This window comes from Antechinus flavipes, chromosome 3 (genome assembly GCF_016432865.1).
Source record: "Antechinus flavipes isolate AdamAnt ecotype Samford, QLD, Australia chromosome 3, AdamAnt_v2, whole genome shotgun sequence".
Taxonomy (NCBI): Eukaryota; Metazoa; Chordata; class Mammalia; order Dasyuromorphia; family Dasyuridae; genus Antechinus; species Antechinus flavipes.
Genome location: NC_067400.1, coordinates 617,444,812 through 617,468,328, shown reverse-complemented (window position 1 = coordinate 617,468,328; position 23,517 = coordinate 617,444,812). Strand labels below are relative to the sequence as shown.

Sequence of the window (23,517 nt, the reverse complement as noted above, 5' to 3'; positions counted from 1 at the left end):
GTGCGTGTATGTGGGAGTGTGTGTATATATGTTAGTGTGTGTGTGTGTGTTTATGAGTGTGAGTGTATGGTGTATGAGATAGAGAGGGTGTGTGAGTATGTGCGTTTACATAAATATATCCATGCTTAAGTTGTCTGCTTGTGGAGGAGGGAAATTAAAGAGGGAAAAAAGAATAAAGTAAAAAGTACATGAAGAGAACAAAAAAAAAAAAAAACCTTCAAGGAAGTAAAAATGGACAGTTCTGAATACAATGTCTTCTATTATTATATGTGCTTTCTTGAATTAGAAATCTATTGTTATATATTTTGAATCCTCTTATGTTTTGATATGCACATGACTCTTTATTACCTGTCATTTTTCTTTTTCTATATTGTTTTAAATGTATTTTCTGTATCATTTTAAATAAATAAATCCCTTTTTTAAAAAAAGAAAGAGCTCAGAAACAGGTGACCCAAGAAAGAATCTTACCTAAGGCATTATTGTATGACCATGGGATTATGATCTTGAAATACTATAGAGATATAACTGGTTATTATTCCACCTCAAGTCACATATACACACAACAACAACAACAATACACACACACACACACACACACACACACACACACACAGCCTTTCTCTTATAAATAGAGAAATGGGTTGGAATGTAGAGAAAGCTGATAGTGCCTAGGGGGTTTCTGGAGAGTCGTTGTTAAGAAGGGTTTAAGTCCAGGAAGGACTCACCTGGAAAGGCAAAAGAACTCAGGTACTGCTCAGGAAAGGGAGGGTCAAGGGCAAAGTCCCTACTCAAACAGGCAGACCATGTGATCCTGAGCAAGACAAGCCCAGTTGGTGAAGTGAAAGACAAGAACAGACACAGGTTTGTTTTGGGGTCAGATTGGACAAGAGCAACATCGGCTGCTGGTCAAGAAAACAATTCCACTCAGGAAGGGAAGGCAAGAACTAGTAATCAAGGTGCAAGTCCCTTGAAGGCACAGTCATGTTGCTGTCCAGTGATCCTCCCCATAACTGGGGCAGCCCTTGGAAGAGGTTCCTGCTCACAGGTAAGGGGGACATCATCCCCACATCCCACTGTGTGATTAGGGTGATCCATAAGGGCAGGGAGACGGGAAATCCAAGGATGAGCTCAAACCAACCCAAGCCCACACTTGGAATAATAAGACAGATGCGCCTACTCTGGGCAAGACACAAAAACCCATATATGGACTCTTGGGCACCCATACATGAATTCTCGGGCAGCCATACAGGGACTCTCGGGCACTCCTACAGGGACTCTCGGATACCCATACAGTGACTCTTGGTTACCCATACATGGATTCTCGGGCACCCATACAGGGACTCTCGGGCACCCATACATGGACTCTCGGGCACCCATACATGGACTCTCGGGCACTCATATGCATAGATATAGAATGACAGTCAGAATGTCCAGGCTGGCAGGGCTATCAGAACATGGAATTTAGAGGAGCCATTAGAAAACACGATATAGAAGATCAGAGCTGAAAGGGGCATTAGAATCCAGAATGTTCAAGCCAGAAATGCTCTGCAGAATGACAAAGACCTTGGAGGAGAACATATCAAAGTCCTTAGAACAGAGCATTGAATTTCAGAGCCATAGAGGAGTGTTGTTTTTTTAATCATCTAGTATAACTGTCTAATGTCAGATATGGGGAAACTTCCCCATAAGGGCCAACTAAATTACCCCAAGTTTCAAGATTACTTTGTTACAGCATGAGAAACAGAATCCAGTATCTCCAATGCTCTTTCCATGCAACCCTGCCCCCATCCTTAACTACAGAGACACAGGTTTACAGAATCCCCAAGTTGGGAAGAGACCTCTGAAACCATCTAAATAACCTGGAGGAGAGAGTACCCAGTTGCCTCGGAGCACATTCCACATAGAGACAGCTCCCACCTTTAGGAAATCTGTTGATCCTTATGCTGAGACCAAAGAAGTCTCTTTTCAAGTTGTCCTTTTGCTACTTTACTTTGTCCTCATAAGCTAAGCAGACCAAATGGGACCCTCTTCTATGTAACAGCACTTCGGCTCACTGGAAATAGCTGCCCACTGCTCCCAAGTCTCATGCCATCATTTCCATCCTGACTGCCTCCCTTTATAAACCCCACCAACCAATGACCTATCAAATTTCCCAAAATAGGACACCATACTTTAATCTAAGTAGGAATCTAGATTAAATCTAAGATTTAATCTCAGTAGGAAAGAGTACAGAGGGACCATCATCTCTCTTCTCCCAGAAATCCTTTCTATCATACTGCAGCCAACTGGGACCTTCATGTCTGCTATCTTGTCCTATGAACACTAGGAGTAGCTTGCAGTCTACTCAAGTTTGGGGGTTCTTTTCAGACAATTAGCTATTCATCCTAGTTTTTCTTATTTTATATTTGAGACTTGATTTCTTCAATCCAAGGGACTGACTTTACAGTAATGTCTAGTCAGTTTCATCTTATTAGAATTTCTCCTATGATCTAGCCTGTCGTGATCTCTGGGGAACCTAAATGTCATTCGTCATATTGGCCATCTTTCTTAGTTTGGTGCCATTTGTAAGTTTTATGAGCATGACATCTAGCTATGTCTTCATCCAGGCTTTATGGGAAATATCTGTGACAGACCCTTAGGGATCATCACCAAAGACTTAGAGAGATACGGCCAAGATGGCGGGACCTTGGAGAGATCCCGAAGTGGCCCAACAGGTGAATCCAGAAAGCATGAAATACTTTGTCAGACATACAAGAGTCTCACACAAACATTTTCCAGTAGGAGAATAAAGGTGACATAGCCATTGCTTCACCCCAGGTTAATCTAAAGGTGGTAACTACACTAAGCACCTAGTTAGCAAGAATGATTCCTTGAAACAGCAGGTGAGGGTGAGTGTAATAATATTGCCCAAGATTCTACATGATTCCTCCAAACACAGCATTGCCTTGGGATCCCAAGTCCTCTATCTCTTTATTAATAAATGGACCATACCTTATGACACCATCCCTGGAAGAAAAGACGGTATACTTTCTTCTTTGTTTGTTTTGTTTTGTTTTGTTTTTTTGTTTGTTTGTTTTTGTTGAGGCAATTGGGGTTAAGTGACTTGCCCAGGGTCAAACAGCTAGAAAGTGTTGTGTCGAGACCAGATTTGAATTCGGATCCTCCTGACTTCAGGGCTGGTGCTCTATCCACTGCACCCCCTAGCTGCCCCAAAGAGGGGGGGCCATTTAACCATGCATATGGGAAAGTTACAGCCCCGCTCTCACTACACAAGGAAGGAACATTCCGGGAAGAGAACACCAACTTTTCCCCAGGATGACACTGAATCCCTCCCAGAGCTACTCTTACCACCCTGCCTTCAATCTCATTTCTAATCCTTCTCCAAGCTACCCTGCTCAGCTTGTGGGCCCACCCGGGATCTGCTCGGCTCTCCATCGTCACCGTCCCAGACCGGCCTGTAGAAGGAGACAACGTGAGGCTGACTGCCCTGAACCTCCCAGCCCATGTGCACAATGCCACATGGTACACGGGGCTCCAGGCCCGCTATCCTGACATGATCACCCACTGTGTTTCCACCAGCCAGGTGGACCCTTGTGTCCAGCACGTTGGTCCTGCCCACACCAACAGGGAAATTTTGACAAGCTGGAACACACTGGAAATTGGCAACATCGCTCCTTCTGACTCTGGCTTTTATTCCCTGGTGCTAAACACTGACTCGGGCCTGCAGAAGGCATCCACCTACGTCCACGTGCAGCGCACACACACTGGTAAGCTGGGTCTGCGGTGGCCATGGGCCATTAACACCTGCCCTGAGTTCTTGTAAGAGCCTCTGCTGCCTTGTAGAAGGAAAGCCCCTTAAGGGCAAGGACCCTTTCAATTTTTCCCTAGTGCCTAGTACAAAGCCAGCAGATAGTAGGGCTTCAAGGATTCTTGCTGAATGGGGCTCATAGGAAGCACAATTTTAATCCTTCATCTGGTGCATTCAGCCCAGTGGCATTAGGTGAGTCATTTCCTTTCTCTCAGCCTCACTTTCCTCCTCTAGAAAACAAGGAGGACTTAATGCTGTCTAAAGTCCACACATCTCCAATAATCTCACAGGATCCCTCCTCCTTCTCCCAGGAGATGAGGGTGAAAGCGGAAGAAGGGACAGCCCCCTTTGAAGCGGGCTACTATGGGATGGGTACTGTGGGCTCAGCCCCATTCCCTCCTGGAGCAAGCGAAATATTCCCCAAAAAATCAAAGACCAAGGAGAATTTGTGGGATGTTAAGTGTGATCAAACCTCAAAGGAAACAAAGGAGATGCTGGAGATGAGACATTCCCAAAGGCCTCTAAAATGGAGGTGGAAGGGACCTCTGAGGTTCTTTATTTTACAGAAGGGGATACTAAGGCCAGAGGAATGATCAACCCAAAGTCATGCTTAAGATCAAGAATCTAGGCATTAGGGAAAACTTCAGGAGCCACTTAGACCAATCCCCCTCTCCATTTTATAGATAAGAAAACTGAGGTTCTGAGTGACTGGCCCATGGGCACACAGGGAGGGACTGAGCTGAGACAGGTGAACTAAAAGCCTTCTTCCATGACTTCCACTCAATGTCTCACTCCTCTACTCCTTTGTCCCACCTAGAGTTTCTTTTAAAACCAAACATCTCAGTCAACATGAATGTGGCTTTGGAGTCAAAGGATTCGGTGGTCTTCACCTGTCACACTGTCGAAGACAGCTTAAGGGTCCTCTGGTATAACGGGGGCATGCTGCTGCAGGGGGGAGAGCGGCTGGAGCTGTCCAACAATAACAGGACGCTGACCATTCGGTCAGTGAGGCGATATGACCAAGGGCTGTACTTCTGTAGGGTGTGGAACGAGTCTGACTACAAGACCAGCGATACCGTCGTTCTGACCGTGATCTGTGAGTAATGGCCACCTCTGGCATTCACCTGTCTTGCTCCCTACCCTGCCCCAATGGGCTGGCAAAGAGACTGAGCTCATCGAGCTGGCTCCAGCCTCTCTCCCCGGGCAGAAAGCCTGTGCCAGGGGCACACCCCTCCTCGAGGAGCACAGGGCCCTAGACCCGGAGCTCAGAAGAAGTCACTTGGTACAAAGACCCTGGGGAAACTGAGGCCAGAGTAGTGGTGACTTGCCCAAAGTGACTCAGTCCAAGTCCCCTTACTGGCATTGACTGCTCTGTACCACTCTGCCCTTGCAAGGGGCGCTAGCTCAATGCTCATTTTGCAAATGGCGACTCTTGGGCTCTGAAATCCAGCAATGGGACACCTGGTGGGGTGCTCTATGTAACAGCACAGGAAGAACCAGCTTCAGATCCAGCCTCGGACAAGGACTCAGTCACAAGTCATTCCACTGGTTTGCCTCAGTTTCTTCACTTGTAAAGAAACAGAGTTCACTTGTAAAACTCTGTAAAACTGAGATGGTGATAGTGTTTATCCTTCCAGGGTGGGGGTGAGGATCAAATCAGACAATAATTGTAAAGTGCTTTGGAAGCTTGAAAGTGCTACATAAATACCAGTTATTAGGACTATTAATGAGAAGGGAAACCTGCTTTCCCATAACATTCAAACTTTGGTCTAGAATAGCTGCCTGTAGAAGGGAGAGGCAGGCTACTTTGGTAGGAAGAACACTGTGCTCAGACTCAAGAAACCAGGAATATAATGGCCGCTCTTGGCTTACTGGGCCAGGTTCTCCTGTTCCTTCAGGGCCCTCCCGGCTCTGACCTCCCCCTTTCCAATATTGTTCCCCGACCACTGGAAGGGAATTATGGGGCCCCTTCTGTCTCTTTGATGTTGTCTCTCCAAGGATACACCCTTAGAGTTTCCCCTTCACCGTGACCCCTTCATTCCCTCATAGATGGACCAGGAGCGGTAGTGACGCTATCATATCCACAATCATCTCAGGGGATTCTTGAGAGTGACCTCAACTACTCGGTGGTTCTGGACTGTGTGACTTCGGCAAACCCCGAACCCCAGTTCACCTGGTCCCTTAATGGCAAGGTGTGTGGTACCGGGGAAAAGCACATTATCCGGAGGCTGACCCCAAAGGACCTGGGCAACTACACGTGCACGGCTCAGAACAACGTGGGCCAGCTGACCTCCCCCCCCATCCAAGTGCAACTGCCCAGTGAGTTCATCATTGATGGCCCCCCTCCCACCCCAAAGCAATCAATGAGCACTTAGCAAGGCCTTTTTGAGCCCCGTTGTGGGGGGTAAGGGAGGGGGGATAGCACAAGACATGATCTCTATCCTCTACCCAAAAAGATGAAACGCATTTAAGGTGGGAGGTGACCCTTGGAGAATATACTGGCTCTGGCTCCGAAGACCAATCTGCCTCTTGTCACTTTTTGGCACAATGGCTGTGGACAAGTCAATTCACTTCTCTGAGCCTCAATTTCCTCATTTGCAAAAATGGTCTAATATTTGTCCTGACCAGTATCATTAATAATGCCTAAGGCGCAGCTTTAATCAGGGTTAAGAGCTCAGTGGAAGGCTTCCTGAGCTCAAGGGCCTTGAGGAAGCAGAAGGCTTCAGACTCGTACCCGGTGGGGGGGTTATGTCCCATTACCCGGTGGGGGGTTACGTCCCATTACCCGGTGAGAGCCCTCACTCCATCGATCTCCCCATTTTCTAGAGACCCCTCCAGAGGACACTGAGCCCATTGAGCCCGATCCCGTTAATTCCCTCTCTGGAGTTCCTGCCATCTGTCTGACTGTCGCAGGAGGGGCAGGACTGATCACCTTCTTTGGGTGCATGTTGTATGCTGGGATCAACAAGAAAGCACTGCAGTAAGGAAGCCCCTCCATAGGGTAACTGGTGGCCATTCTGGGGGCATGCCCAAGTAGCCTTTCTCCTGGAGCGGTGCTGGGCGGGTCGTGAAAAATTCTGTAACCCATCCCTCCTGGGGGGGGGGGGAGGAAGGGGAAGGGGGGAGACATTGTCCTCAATTGTCAATGACATCATCATAGAATAACTCATTTTTTCATAGCATGTACCCCTTTGAATTTTGCTGCCTGGAGGCCACATCCCATTGCTGCATCCTAGTTCTGTCTCTGAGATAACCTAGGTAGCAACACGCACTGCCTACCGAGTCCATTGGCCCAGCCCAAGTCCAGCTCTTCCACTAAGGGAACAGTCCTCTGCCCCACTATTAAAGAGACAAAGTTCTCCTCCCTCTTCCTAGACTCAAAGCACCTCTTCTCCTTGCTCAGGCCCACTAAGGGACTATTTCTCCATCTTTTTAACTTCCCTCTCCCCTCTCCTTTGCAGAAATGGAAGAAAGAGTCAGTGTGGATGTTTCTGAGACTGGGACACCAGCTCTTCAGCCCAAAAGGTAAAATCCAGACAAGAAAAGAGAAGGAAACTTGGACAGAGACTTAAAATGTGGAATGTAGAATGGCAGGACTAGGAGGGATCTTAGACAACATCAGAGGGAGGAAGAGCCTTAGAACTCGAGATGTCAGGGCTGGAAGAAGCCTTAGAACAGGGAATGTCAGGGTTGGGAGGGGGCTTAGAACAGGGGATGTCAGAGCTGGGAGGATTCTTAGAACAGGGGATGTCAGGGCTGAAGGGGCTCAGTACAGGGGATGCCAAAGCTGGGAGGGGGCTTAGAATAGAGAATGCTAGGGCTCAGAAGGAACTTTACAATGGAGAAGAGAGAACGGCAGGCTGGAAAGGAAACTGGACATGCTCTTATTGCATCCCCTCATATTAAAGAAAGAGCCCGATGAGCATCCATCTTCATTCTAATCAGAAATAGCGGTCTGGTTGCCTGTAAACATCTGGATTGGCCATCTCCATGTCTAACCCCCAGGCCAGATGGGAAGGAATGGGATGGGAAAGACAAGGAAGGAACAGGGCAAATTACAGAAAGAAGAGTGAAGGATAAACTAAGGTACAGCTTGGGTTAAGCTAAGAGGCAGCTCAAGAAAGTGGGACCAGGGACCAAGTCAGGATTCCAGGCCTGGAATGACCAACTTGCTGCGCTCCCTCGGATAACTTGCTTTTCCTCTCTGAACAAGCTGGACTAGGTGATCTCTAAAATCCCTCCTCACTTGAAATCCAATTCAGTTCAATTCAATAAAAAACACTTTCCAGAGCCTACTGTATGCAGAACACCGAGAGATAATTAAGAGTTGTTCTTTGTTCTAATATGGCTCATAGTCTAATCAGGAAATAAAAAAATACAGAGAGAATTGGAACATACAGAATGACACATTTCCTTGGTCAGCTGCATCCAACTCTCTGTGACTCCATTTGGGTTTTTTAGGTAAAGACACTACAGTGGTTTGCCATTTCCTTCTCCAACTCATTGACAGATGAGGAAACTGAGGCAGACAGGGTGAAGTGACTTGTCCAGAGTCATTCAACTAGGAAGTGTCTGAGGCTGGATTTGAACTGAGGAAGGTGACTTTTCCTGACTTCAGATCCAGCAGTCTATCTACTGCACGATCCGGTACTCTACTGGGATTATTACAGAAGTGCAAACTGCTGGGTGAGATCAGGGCGAGCTTCCTAGAGGAGATGGAAAGGAAGGTCTCTCCTGGCAACTGTGTGAACAAAGGTTCAGTGCTGGGAGAGCACAGGTCCTGCTAAAGTTTCAAAAAGTCACCCAGAGTATTGAGCATAGGCCAAAAGGACAGGAGAAGGAGGGCTTTGAATGCCAGAATAGGAGTTTGAATGCTGTACATTTTTAGACTTCTCTGTGAGCCTGGGGTATCAGGGATAGACTGGGGCTGTGAGCAGGACATCTCTATTTCCCTGCTCTGGCCTAATAAAATGGCAACACTGGCCCGCTTCTATCCCAAGTGAGCTCAAAGAAGTAAAGGAATAGAAGAACCTGATAAAAACAGTAAATCAATCAGTGTGCTATCACAGGGATAACTCTGACTGGAGTCAAAAGATGTGGGTTCAAGTTAAAACTATTCTATTTGGCTTTGTGATCTTGGGCAAATCATCCTATTTCTCTGAACCTCAGTTTCCTCATCTGTAAAATGGAAGGATTATACTCAATGATTCCTAGGAGCCCTGTAGATGCCGTCTAGTACACTCTGAAGGTCCAACCCACCCCTGCAGAAACTGGTTCTACCTCCTACAGAGAGAGACAGAGAGGGAGATAGAGACAGAGACAGAAAAAGAGATAGACAGAGACAGAGACAGAGACAGAGATAGAAATAGGGATAATCAGAGACAGAGAGACAGAAAAAGAGAGAGAGAGAGAGACACAGAATGAGGGAGGGAGGGAGAGAGAGAGAGAGAGAGAGAGAGAGAGAGAGAGAGAATCCCCTTTCCCTTCTTGTCTCTGACCATCCATCCACAATCACATACTCTTAGACTGGCTCCCCTGAGTGTGGCCCAGAGGCCATTACTTCAGGCACTAGAACACATTGGATTCATGTAAGTGTGAGTCACTCTAGGCACGCAACACAGTTAGAGTTCAGCTCAAGAGATGTCTCACCTGCCAGCAAACTGCTAGTTCTAACTACTCAGTTCCCCAAACCCAGCCTTTTCCCCGCCTCTCTGGAAGACAAAAGGGAGGGTGAATAGGGCCCTGAGCAGGCTGGGCGTGATTTTCCTTGGCCCACCGTTTTCAGGAAGCATACCATAGCATTGTGGAAAGAACCAGGAGGTCCAGCTCTGTCTCAGACTCTATGTGACTACAGAATTAAGTTTCCCTGATGCACAATTTGGAGAACCTAGTTTGAATCCTGGCTTTGCTCTTTACTCCTGAAGTGACACTGTAAGTCAGTCTCCCTTATGTAAAGTGAGGACTTTGGATCACAAAGGTCTTTTTTATGAGCTGAAAAAACAAGAGTAAGACTAAATGCTCTAGAAATGACCACACCCAATAATAAGTACAAAGTCTAAAGGATGGAGACTCATAGGTTGATGTCAGTCAATAGGGACTTCTCCAGTGTCCTTTTCTGTAATGTTCAACATTTTTATCAATGATCATAAATATACAATTACCAAATGGTATGGAGTCAGGAGAGGGTGTTAGTGTATGCATGACAAGAGACAAATTCAAAAACACCAGAATCTTGGGGCAGATGAAATGTAATGAGCATAAATGCAAAGTCCCTACTGTTGGGTTCAAAAAATCAATTTCAAAGCAATAAGATGGCAAATAGGCTAGCCAATAGTTTCTGAACAGAAAAAAAAATTATAATGGGGGAATGGGAAAATGTTTTTGAATGAGAAAACTTTGCCTTTTTACCTACCTCTTTGGGCTCAAGAACTGATTCATTAAAAAAAAAAAAAAAAGAAAGAAAGAAAGAAAACTCTGAGATATCTCCCATCATGGGAATAGGAGCCCCAATAAAACATGAAAAATGGAGGTACTGTCTGTGTTCAACCTCTTCCCTTCCCATTTAAACTTCTGGTAGCAGGCCAAGGAGACTGAGACAAGCCATGAGATCACCTTTAAGCAGACAGGAACAAATGCCATGCCACGACTATGTGGTGTCTACAAGAATTAACTAAGAATTACAGCAACGAGAAGTCTTGTTCACTATCGGGCTGGTGAACTAAGCCAAAGTCACATCTTCCCTGATATGCTTGAAACCATGAAATCTGAGAAGGGAGATTAAATGTCCTTCTCCTGACTAGGGGTATTATGACTTCTCTTTACCAAAGATCTAGGAGTGAGATGGGCATCATGTCTCTATTGGGGCCAAGAAGTGCTTTGCATGTTTTCCATTTTAGTTTATACTGTATAATAAACTACATGATCATATACTGAGTCTCAAGAAAAGAAATAATACCTTTAAAAGGAGGTGAACCAAAGCATAATAAATTGGATTCCATATTTTAATGCTTTATCAATATTTCCTCTCTTAGGCTAAACTGGGAACAATCAGGATTTATGAGCCACTTTATGCCAACTAAATGTTTCTAAGCTTGAATGCCCTCTGGTTTCCAGTAGAGATACTGCAGCCTCTTAAAAAAGCTTACTCAAGTGGAATACTATTGTTGAATTATTTCAGTCACATCTGACTCCCTTTGATCCCAACAGAGTTTTCTTAACAAAGATAATAGAATGGTTTGTAATTTCCCTCTCTAATCCATTTTACAGATGAGTAAAACTGAGGTAAACAGGGTAGCTGACTTATATAGGGTTACAAGCTAGTAAGTATCTGAGACCACTTTTGAACTCAGGTCTTCCTGACTGCAGTGTCACGATCTAGTCACTGCACTATCTTGTGGTCCAGGCAGGACATTTTTGGTTCAAATGTTCAGTCGGGTCCAACTCTTTGTGAACCTGTGGACATGCCACGCCCTTTTATCCTCCCCTAGTTTCTCAAAATCTAAGTTCAGGCATATTGTTTCCATGATACTCTATCCATCTCATCCTCTGCCATCCTTTTTTCCTTTTGCCTTCAATCTTTCCCAATGTCAGAATCTTTTCTAATTAGTTCCATTTTCTCATCATGTGTGATTTCAGCTTCAGTATTTGATCTTCCAGTGAATAGCCCAAATTAATTTCTTTAAGTATTAGCTGCTCTGATCTCCCTGCTCTTGAAGAGACTTTAGTTTTGTATAATTCAAAAGCATCAAGTCTGTGGCCCTCAGATTTCTTTACAATCCAACTCCCATAGCCATGCTACTAGAAAAACCATGGCTTTGATAATAGAACTTTGCAACAAGGTAATTTCTCTGCCTTTTAGTATGCCAGATTTATTTATTTAGTAGTTCAGTAATTGTCCAGTATGTCTAGTATGTCCATATTTGTCATAGATTTCTGTAAAAAAAAAAAAAACTTTATAGTTTCATAGCTTCAGTCTCAATCTTCAAAGATCTTTGAATGGAAAATCTGATGCTGATTCCATTTCTTCTCCCTCTGTTTGCCTAGAAGTGATAGGATCATTTGCCAAGATCTGAGTATTTTTGATGTTAAGCTTCAAGCTAGCTTTTATACTCTCCTCTTTCACCCTAATAAAGGACCCTTAATTGTTCTTCACTTTCTACTTTCAGAGTGGTATCATCATCTATATACTACTATATATATATATATATATATATATATATCATCTATATATCTGAGATTGTTGATATTTATTCCTTCCAGAAACCTTAATTCTTGTTTTTTATTTATCTAATCTAGCATTTCACATTATATACTCTGCATATAGGTTAAATAAATAAAGTGATAGGATATAACCTTATTGTACTCTTTTCCTTTAATCTTAATCCTTCATCCTTTCCTTAATCTTAAACCAATCAGCTATTCCATGTTCAGTACTAACTGTTGCCTTTTGGCCTTCACGCAGGTTCTGCAGGAGACAAGAAGACCTGGTACTCCCATGAGGATGTGGAACATTTTCTTGTGATACACACAATCAAAGGTTTTAGTGTAGTCAATGAAGTAGATGTTTTTCTAGAACTCTCTTGTTTTCTCCGTAATCTGAATGTTGGCAATTTGGTCACCAGTTTCTCTGACTCTTTGAAAACTAGTTTGCTCAAAAATTAGGAAAACACTTTTATATCCAGAGGATCTGATAAAGGCCTCATCTCTAAAATATATGGAGAATTGACTCAAATTTATAATAGTCCAAGCCATTCTCCAATTGATAAATGGTCAATGGATATGAACAGACAATTCTCAGATGAAGAAATTAAAACTATGGGTAGTCACATGAAAAGGTGCTCCAAATCACTACTTATCAGAGAAATGCAAATTAAGGCAACTCTGAGATAACACTATACACCTCTTGGATTACCTTAGCTGACAGGAAAAGATGACGACAATTGTTGGAGGGGATGTGGAAAACTGAGATACTGATACGTTGTTGGTGAAACTGAACGAATCAACCATTCTGGAGAAATGTTTGGAACTATGCTCAAAAAGTTATCAAACTGTGCATATCCTTTGATCCAGCAGTGTTTCTACTGGGATTATATCTCAAAAGGATCTTAAAGGAACCCACATGTGCAAAAATGTTTGTGGCAGCCCTCTTTTTAGTGGCAGGAAACTGGAAACTGAGTGGATGCCCATCAGTTGGAGGATGGTTAGGTAAATTGTGGTATATGAATGCTATGGAATACTATTGTTTTATAAGAAACAGCCAGGAGGATGATTTCAGAAAGGCTGGGAGAGACTGACATGAACTGATGCTAAGTGAAATGAGCAGAACCGGGAGATCATTATACACAACAACAAGAAGACTATACGATGATCAATTCTAATGGAAGTGGCTCTCCATCAACAATGAGAGTATTCAAACCAGTTCCACTTGTGTAGTGATGAAGAGAGCCATCTACATCCAGGGAAGAACCCTAAGAACAGAGTGCGAAATACAACATAGCGTTCTCACTCCCTCTGTTGTTATTTGCTTACATTTTGTTTTCTTTTTCAGTTTTTCCTTTCCTTCCTTCTTGATCTGATTTTTCTTGTGCAGCAAGATAACTGTATAAATATATATAACTGTATAAATATATAAACATATATTGGATTTAACATGTATTTCAACATATGTATCATGTTGAATGTTACATTCAGCCAACTAAGTTGGTTCAACCAATTAAGGATAGTGAGGGGTGGGGAGGGAAGATGGGGAAAATTTGGAACAAAAGGTTTTGCAAGGGTGAGTGAGGAAACTACCCATGCATATGCTTTGTAAATAAATAAATAAATTTTTAAAAGAAAATAATCTGATAATTCTTGATTTACATATTGCTGAAGTCTAACTTACAGAATCTTGAGCACAACCTCTTTGGAGTTCAAAAACAGTGAAATTGTTCCAGAATTTGAAGAAATTAAGACAAGATGGCAATATATATATATATATATAAAAGATCTACACAGGACAGATCTTAACATCATCAATACCTATAATGGTACAATTACAATCTAAAGCCAGACATCCTGAAGATTGAAGTCAAATAAGCCTTGCTAATAATAAAGCTAGTAGAGGTGATAGAATTCCAGCTGAACTATTTAAAATATAAAAAGATGATGCTATTGAAGTGCTGCTCTCAATATGCCAACATATTTGGAAAACGCAACAATGGCCACTGGATTGGAAAAGATTGGTTTATGTCCCAATCTTATTTGGTGGCTAATTAAAATATTGTACATAAGTTCATTCAAACTTCTAGACTGGATTTTTACCCTTGGCCTAGCAGGTATGAGCTGACTTTCCAAATGACCACCTCACAACTGATCTTTGATATTTCATGACACATATCACACATGCATTACCACATAAATTCAATATGAGCCAACAGTGTGATATGATAACCAAAAAGTTAATAGAATTTTAGTCTGTACAAGGAAGTGCATTTGGAATTCTAAACAATAAATTTGATAAAACTGTACTTGGTCCTGGTTATTGTTGCTGCTATTGATGTTGCTTATGTAAAAGTCAGGAGTGATCTTTATTAAGCAGGTCAAACATGATCATGTGGAGGAGTCAGCCTAATGCTAAAACAGCTGAATTTGGGGAAAGGATGAGTTTATATTATTTTCAAACAAAGAAAGGTGGGGAATGGGCTGGTCTGAGAAGGGGAGAGGAGGTTATAGATGTAAATTAAGGCACAAGGAGGTGAAGCATTGAGGGCCACAGACAGTGGGAAACCCTGAGCGAGGCATAAAACCTTTTAGTCCAGTGAGGAACCCTGTTGAAGTATAAAAAATGCTAGGTTAGGTTAATAAAAGAGCAAGGTTTGTTAGTAGCTCAGAAGCAGATCACTGAGTGCTTAGATATTGTGAAGTGCATGTTTCCATGACTCTCTAAGGAGGGAACACCGGAGCCAGAGAAGTGGAAAATAGTGGGAGAACAACTAACTGAATATGACCAGATTATAGGTCCTGGCTCAATCCCCAAGCATACATTCCTTATGTATAATTTAACAAAATTGGCTTTGAGAGATCCTACATATTATCAAAAGAAAAGGGGGGAGAGGCAGAGAGGCTTTTAGTAAAAAGTGCCAAACAAAGGAAGATGAGGAAAATAAACAAAAAGATGGTGCTGACAACTCTAAGAGTGCAGCACACTGAACAAAGACAATGCTGGCTCTAGGAGATTTGAAAGGTATGGCACTTCCCCATTTCTCAGTGTGCCTCCACTTCCCCCTGCACTTGGTAAATCACCACTTCCTGACCCACTGCTTTTTCATTCTCCTCCCTTAACTCCATCTTCGTGAGCAGGAAATAGAAAAACAGGAAGAGTAATGGCACCATCAATATCACCCACACCACCATCTTGTCCTCCTATGTCCCGATTACAAAAGGCACTGGTAAAGGCAAAGGAGGAGAGATGGGATATGTTTGGTTTGAATGGAATATATGCTGTAATTGAAGAACTGGATCCTAATGGGCCCCTGGGTCAAATCAGGAGAGGACATTCCTTTTGATCTGGAAATTATCAAAAACTGGGGAAAAAACTTGCACCCTCTATGGGCCAACATCACCTTATGTTAGGATGCTATTAGAGAATTTGGCTTATGAAATCCTAACCCCTAATGACTGGAAATCCATAGCAAAAACATGTTTAGAACCTGGACTGACCCTGTTGTGGCTTTCTGAGTATACTGAACTCTGTGGCACACAAGCCTAATGAATTAGGCAGCCTGGAGTTAATATTCAAGTCACCTTTGACCAACTGACATGTAGGTTCTTACGCAGACACTTAGCACAAATTAATTATCCTTTGATGGCATATGAGCAAATTACTTCTGCTGCTACCAAAGCATAGGGCACCCTCCCAGGAAAACAAGATAAAGGGAAAGCTTTCACAAAAATAGTGCAGTCGCTATGAATCCTTTGATGATTTTGTGGGGCATTTGCAGACAGCCATCACATGAACCATTAGATAAAATGAATCAATGGAAATTATGGTAAGGCAACTTGCTAGGGAAAAAAAACCAGTAATGAGGATTGTAGAAGAGTTATATTAAAGCTGAAAAAGCATTCTCCTTTTGATGAGATCATAAGGCACTGAGCCACAGTAGGTACAAATACCCTTTTATACCAGGCTATGATATAGGTTTTTCAAGACCTGAACATGGGAAAAACAGGGACTCTCTTGGGCAGGGACTTCCAAGGAGACTTATCAGTGCTTTTAATGTGGTAAAGCAGGGCATTTGAAAGCTCAATGTTGGCCAAAAAATAAAAATAATAAAGTGAAAGAATAGGGCAAAGGAGCAAAACCTAAAGCCCCATGTCCAAAACGCAACAAGAGTTTCCACTGGACATCGGAATGTAGATTGGCTCAGGGAAATGGGAGGCAGGGCTTGGCTCCAGGGCCCCAGGCACAAAACATTTGGGGGCATGATGGCAGCTGCTATTTCACCCAGAGAATCTTTTTTAAAAAGTTCAATACTCCAACATGATCAGTCAGAAGAGAAACATGCTGATTAGGGAAGGGATTCACAATTGGGATGAATAGAGTTGTATGCAGCTGGGACTACTAAGAGATCCCCTTGAGAGGTGAAATTTGTCCCTTCCAGCCTATAGATCCTTTGCTTCCACACACAGTAGGCTTGACCATTTCACCCCTGAGAGTGCTTACAAAACAGTGTCTATCCATACACTGATCTGGGAAATTGTGGAGCATGTTACTAATATCCCAGTCATTAATATAGGTAGACAATGTGTGACCTATCACCAAGCAGAAATAGTGGCCTTAGGCCTCCTGATATGCAATTTGGTGATATGTACCCAGATTTTGAACCCTGGCAACAAAATCCAGGAATATTCTTGATAGCAATTGTTACAGCTGACCAGCCTATGCTCATTATCTATGTAAATGGTGTACCACTGAAGGGTTTGGTAGACAGGGATGCAGATCACATGGTTATTAGAAGCACTACTGCCAAAGACTGCAGCAAACAACTATATATCTGAAATAGGAGGATCTACATCATATGAACTTAGTGCCACCCCTTTGAGATGGAAGTTTGAAGATAAAATGGTAGTGTTTACCCTATTTGTCATTAAACAAATACCCATCAACCTGTGGGGAAGAGACATTTTGCAGTAGTTAGGATTACACTTCAGCATTTTAAGCAGAGTTGCTGTTGAAGGCCTGCCAGCCTTATATCTAATCCCCATCCAATGGAAAATTAATTCACAGGACTGGGTGAAACCAGTCCTTAACTGGTGGCCCTTAACCACTGAAAAAATCCAGGCCTTAATAAATATAGTACAAGAACGACTACAACCTTCTCTGAGTCCTTATAATTTCTCTGTATGCTATAAAAGAGAAATTCTCCATTTTGGAAAATGGAGAATGTTAACCTATTTGAGAAAAGTAAATGAACAAATGGAGACAATTGAAACTCTTTAGTCTGAGCTTCCAAGCCCTACTCAGTTGCCTAGGGAATGGCCTCTTTGGGTTATAGACATTAAAGGTTGCTTCTATTCTATCCCTCTGGATAGAGAGGATATGAAGATTTGCCTTTTCAGTGCTCAGCATGAATTTAGCTGAGCCTTATAAAGATTTGAATGGACAGTTTTACCACAAGGAATGAAAAATAGCCCCACCATGTGTCACATATATGTGGCTGCTGCTCTTGCCCCAGTAAGGAAAGTGTTTCCACAAATTATACTATTACACTATATGGATGATATCTTGGAGTATGCACCTGAGAAGCAAATGTGAGAAGCATGCCTACAAAAGACCATTAAGGAACTACCAATTGTATGCAGCCCCAGAAAAAATTCAAAGGCATGTTCCTTTTCAATATCTAGGATACGAAGTATATCCTAAGGTATTTATGATACAAAAACTTTCTTTAAGAATGAAGAAGTTTAGGGGCAGGTGGGTGGCCCAATGGATAGAGCACTAGCCCTGAAGTCAGGAGGACCTGAGTTCAAATCTGGCCTCAGACACTTAACATTTCCTAGCTATGTGACCCTGGGCAAGTCACTTAATCCCAGTTGTTTCAACTAAAAAAAAAAAATGGAGAAGTTGAACACTTTAACTGACTTTTAGAAATTTATAGAAGATATCTAATGGATGCATCCAGTGTTAGGTTTAACTATTCATCAACTACAACCGCTGTACAACATCATAAGGGAAGACACTACTTTGGACTCCCCCCATCAACTTACAAAGGAGTTTTGAGTGAGGTTGCACTGGCTTTATCCAATGTGGTTGAGAGAGTCACCCAAAAACCCTTGGAAATATCAGTTTTTGCTACAAAAGAGACACCTACAGAGTCCTTCATAAAGGAAACAGTATAATATAGTGGGTAACCCTCTCAGCACAACCAGACCAAAGCCTTAGCTCTTAGCCAGTGTTTGTGGCTAGAATCTTGTTAAAGGCCATTAAACGAATAATACAATTATCTTGGATAGAACCTAACAAGATATATATATTTTTATATCTATGTACAAATTACTGTATGCTGTGAAATCATTCCAGTGGCAAATTTTATTGGCCATGGCTCCAAATTTTGTGCACACATGCCCCTTAAGGATAGCCTAGGTATTACATAATTGGCTATGGGTTTTTGAAAAAAGAAAGTTTCTAAGATCCTTCTTAAAGGACCAACAATCTTTACAGATGTGTCCAAATATAATGTTTGTGCTGTAGATTTTCTTGACTTAGCTATAGAAAGAGTAGTCAGAACTTCCTTTCAATCTACGCAGCAGAATTAGTTGTATGCAATTATTCTAGTCCTTATTTGTTATCCAGGAGATGTAAACATAATATCTGATTCGGCTTATTCAGTAGATGTGATACAAATTGCCATAGCCCAGATAAAATTTGTAGCTTCTTACATATTTCAGCTCATTAAGGAACTTCAAGAGCAAGAGCGAAGCTGCCCAGATAAGTATTACCTTTTGCATATCCCTTCTCATACTGGTCTTCCAGGATCTATTTTTTATGGAAACTCAGAGGCAGATCACCTTCTCACAATGTTAGCCAACACTCCCCCTAATTTAGGCCTCCCAAGACTTATAGCTAAGTCAGGAAAATATAAGACACAAAGGTTATGTTTGGACATATCTGTAAAGATTGTTGGTCCTTAGAAACTTTTTTTCAAAAACCCATAGCCAATTATGTAATAGCCCGGATATCCTTAAGGGGGACCTATGCATAATTCTCCTCTCATTCTAAATATCATCAGGCTGCATGAGCTTTATGTCTGCAGTTTGGGATAACAAAAGAAGAAGCTAGGAGCGTAGTAAAAGCCTGCATGGCTTGTCTCTTTTCATGCTCCTACGCTGCCTCCAAGGAAAACTCTCGTGGTTTGAGGCCCAGTGAAATTTGGCAGATGGATGTGACTCATTATAAATCCTTTGGCCATCTCTCTCTTCTATGTGGCCACATTACCATGGACACTTTCTCAAGATTTGCTTTTGCAGTACAGCAGCAAAAGAGATGGCCCAGGTGGTCACTGAATTCCTTACACAGGCCTTTGCATTTATGGGTGTGCAACAAGCAATAAAAACAGATAATAGACCTGCATATACTTCCAAATATTTTACATGCTTTTGCACACAGTTATCAGATCTCACAAACAACTGGCAAACCATTCAATGAGGGGCAGGCAATAGTAGAGAGGAGAAACAGATTTATCAAGATGCTCCTCCAAAAACAAAAGAAAGGGGGAGCCACAGGTAATCCTAGAGAACTTCTAAACTTAGCCCTATTTTTATACTGTTTATTATTATTATTATTTATTTTTTATACTATTAATTTTTTGGTTTTTGATGAGAACCCACTGGCTCTGGCAGATAGGTTTCATAATTCCCTAAAAGGGCAGTGTCCAGTGCAAGCAGCTCCAGTATCTTTAGATAATCACCAGGTGATGTGGAGAGATCCAAAGCATTGTGAATGGAAGGGACCAGATAGATTAACAGTCTGGGGGAGAGGGTTTGCTTGTGTCTCTACAGATGGATAAGCACTCAATGGGTGCTGGTATGCTGTATTCACCTTGTTCATTGCAGAGAGATGAAAAAAAGAGAAGACCTTCAAAATGAAGGAGAAGATCCAGGAAACATCCGGTGGTTCCCTTTCTGACTACATCAACCACTGAAAGATCATGGCAGTTAGCCCTATGTGTAATTGCTGAAACTGCTGTAGGACTTCAAAACTTGCAGGAATCATTGGATTCCCTGGCACATGAAGTGATGGACAATAGATTCACTTTGGACTATCTTGTGGCTGCTAAAAGAGATGTATATGTGGTTGTGAATTCCTCTTGTATGTATATCAATAACTCATAACAGGGACCACAAACATATATTATCTACATGAGGCAGCTCAATGGATGAGAGATGCAAGACAACAGTTATTTTCCATTCCTCCTTTTGGGACTCATGGAAGTCTTTTATAGCATTCTGTTTACTCATGTTGTTTGTTATATTACTGCTTGCCTGTGTGATTCCCCCTAAGCTGAAACTTATCTGCTATTTTACAGATTTAACCATGGATATGTACCTGCTCCAAGTAAACAAAAGAAAGAGGGAGATATTGAGGGCCACACATAGAGGGGACCTCTGGACAAGATATATAACCCTTTAGTTTAGTAAGGAACCCTGCTGATATGTCTGGTTTGGCTCCCCATCCTCCCTAAGGACGTCTCGGGCTTCCTGAGAAGTCAGGGGCATGACAACCTCTGTCATACTTGAAACAGAATTATGTTCACATGGCAAGGAAACATCTACACATAATAACAAGTTTATGTGGTCACACATGCACAGTATCCTATAGTTAGTACATGTGCAGTATCCTATAGTATGTAAGTGTATTACATAAACATGCAGTAGATAAAGCTGAGGACTTTGAATAAATGGACTCCTGCTTGACTATCTTTCTGAATTCCACCTCTTCACTCCTCACCCAAGATCAGAGTTAGGGTTGGTGCCAAAGTTCTTCTGTGAGCAGAATCCAGACAGTGGAGGGTTCCAAGTATAGCAACACTAAGTTCATGGGTAACATTTATATAAGCATAATGACACAGAATCCAAGACTCAAGAACAGAAAACAAGAAGAGTGGGATATTTAGAAAGTCCTGAGCAAGACTGTAAGCCTGCAGCTTCTGCTCAAGGTTGTCCTTGAGCTGATCAAGGCTAGTTCTGTGATTTCTGGCAGCTATAGGCATCTCCAAATTCAGCTAGAGTTCACTCACAAAGGATCATTGATATGTCAAATAGATCTGAGCTTCAGAAATCATCTAATTAGCTGATTATTGTGTAGCTCCATCATTCTGTTCCCTGGTGAAGAAGAGAAATTCTAACACATAGTACATTCATTACAGAGCTCATGTTAACATTAATAATAGACAATCTGTTAATAATAAACAACTAATTATTGGTTATTGCTAATTAATGATGATTCACTTTTATTAATCACTGCAAGGAATTTTACAATAATTATCTCATATGATTCTCATAGCAACCCTGAGAGGTAAGTACTATTATTATTCCCATTTTACAGGTGAAGAAACTGAGTCAGGCAGAGGTTAAGTGATTTGTCCAGGGACACACAGCTAACAAGTATCTAAATATGGATTTGAACTTAGTTACCTGGCTGAGTCTGAAGCTTTTTCCACAGAGTCAACTAACTGTCTTTAATGTGGTTAGACATTATTTTGTGTTCAGATCTAGGTACCATATGTTAGGAAGAATATTTATTAGTTAGAGTGTCCAGAGGAAGGCAAACAAGATGATGAAGAATAGGGTGCCATGAAAGTTTTGACTGAAAAAACAGGGAATTTCTAGCATAAAAAATGGAAAACTTAAGGAGCATGTGATAGCTCCAATATCTAAAGGGTTGTGGAAGAGTTACTCTATTTGGCTCCAAGGGTCAGAATGGTTGGAAGCAGTAGAATAAGGCTCTGTTTATATATTATTTAATGAATTAAAATAACCTCCTTTCCTAACAGATATTGATGTAATATGATTTTGTGGTCCCCTGATTTTAAGGGGACTTCTGTTCTAACAATAAGTCAGTAAATCCTAAATCTTCTGGTTTTGGAGTCTGCCTCAGGAACTTCCCACACTGGAAAACTGGGACACTGATGCATTGTTGGTGGAGTTGTGAACGAATCCAACCATTCCGGAGAGCAATCTGGAATTATGCCCAAAAAGTTATCAAACTGTGCATACCCTTTGATCCAGCAGTGTTACTTCTGGGCTTATATCCCAAAGAAATACTAAAGAAGGGAAAGGGACCTGTATGTGCCAAAATGTTGTGGCAGCCCTGTTTGTAGTGGCTAGAAACTGGAAATTGAATGGATGCCCATCAATTGGAGAATAGCTGGATAAATTGTGACATATGAATGTGATGGAATATTATTGTTCTGCAAGAAATGACCAGCAGGATGAATACAGAGAGTTTTGGAGAGACTTATGTGAACTGATGCTAAGTGAAATGAGCAGAACCAGGAGCTCATTATTCACTTCAACAACGATATTGTATGAGGATGTATTCTGATGGAAGTGGATTTCTTTGACAAAGAGACCTAACTCAGGAACTTCCCACACTCCCAATCTAAGACCAACAATCTGTCTGATTTTGAGTAGACTACTCTCAACTCATTGCTTACTGATAATCTGGTCAGTGAGAACCAAATTCCGGAGACCACTTTTCTCCTGCCTCTGGGCCATAGAATAAGCATGTCAATGATAGAAAGCTAGATAAAGGGGTCACCTCTCTCTTAGCACTTTGCTAATTTCTTTTGGAAGTTAGCTAGCTTGTAATGGCATTACAATTACAACAAAACTTTGCCCCCTGACTAGGAAATGGGTCCAAGTCTGCAAATTCTTTTGAGACACCTTCTGACATTGGTCTATGACCCCAAACTTTTGGGATCCCCTTTCCCAACCTCAATATTATTACTCTTATCTTTCTACATTAAAGTAAATATTAAAATTGCTGAACACATATCTTTTATTAACAAATGGATATATAATGAAAATAGTATATAATGAGTATGTGTGTATGTGATTTTTTGACTAAGATCAATGTTGCAGCTGAGTCACCTCCAATCTTTATTATATCAGGATTTGACTTTTTCTAACTTGTCTGGAAATATAGATGATCCATGGTTAAAGATTCTTGAAATATCTTTTTTCTATATCTCTTCAAGATTAGTCCCTTCTAGCTCATATCTTTCCAATAAGTGGTCTCTTTTCAGCTTTTTTCAGTCCTTTAGAGATAGCCAATAATATTGGGTGGGAAGGAGGGCAGTCACAATCAAGATTTGTCTATTGTCCCTTAATGAAGGGGTCAGTGTATATATCCATACTATATGGGAGAGGGATATGTACAATTTGATGGAGAAAATCCTTACTATACTCAAAAAGTTATCAAATTGTGCATACCCTTTGATCTAGCAGTGTTATTACTGGGCTTATATCCCAAAGAGATCTTAAAGAAGGGAAAGGGACCTACATGTGCAAAAATGTTTCTGGTAGCCCTTTTTGTAGTGGCTAGAAACTGGAAAATGAATGAATACCCATCAATTGGAGAATGGCTGAATAAATTGTGGTATATGAATGTCATGGAATATTATTGTTCTGTAAGAAATGACCAGCAGGATGATTTCAGAGAGGCTTGA

At 41.8% G+C, this 23,517-nt stretch overlaps 1 protein-coding gene across 1 annotated transcript; it reads left to right on the top strand.

Moving 5' to 3' along the window:
* The first annotated feature begins 844 nt into the window (after positions 1-844).
* IGSF23 (immunoglobulin superfamily member 23) lies at positions 845-13,649 on the top strand. Its single transcript, XM_051989472.1, has 7 exons — positions 845-1,045; positions 3,387-3,767; positions 4,626-4,904; positions 5,858-6,127; positions 6,635-6,788; positions 7,270-7,333; positions 12,270-13,649. The coding sequence occupies exons 1-6, from the start codon at positions 982-984 to the stop codon at positions 7,301-7,303; spliced, it is 1,182 nt and encodes a 393-aa protein (XP_051845432.1). The 5' UTR covers positions 845-981; the 3' UTR covers positions 7,304-7,333; positions 12,270-13,649.
* The last annotated feature ends 9,868 nt before the right edge of the window (positions 13,650-23,517 follow it).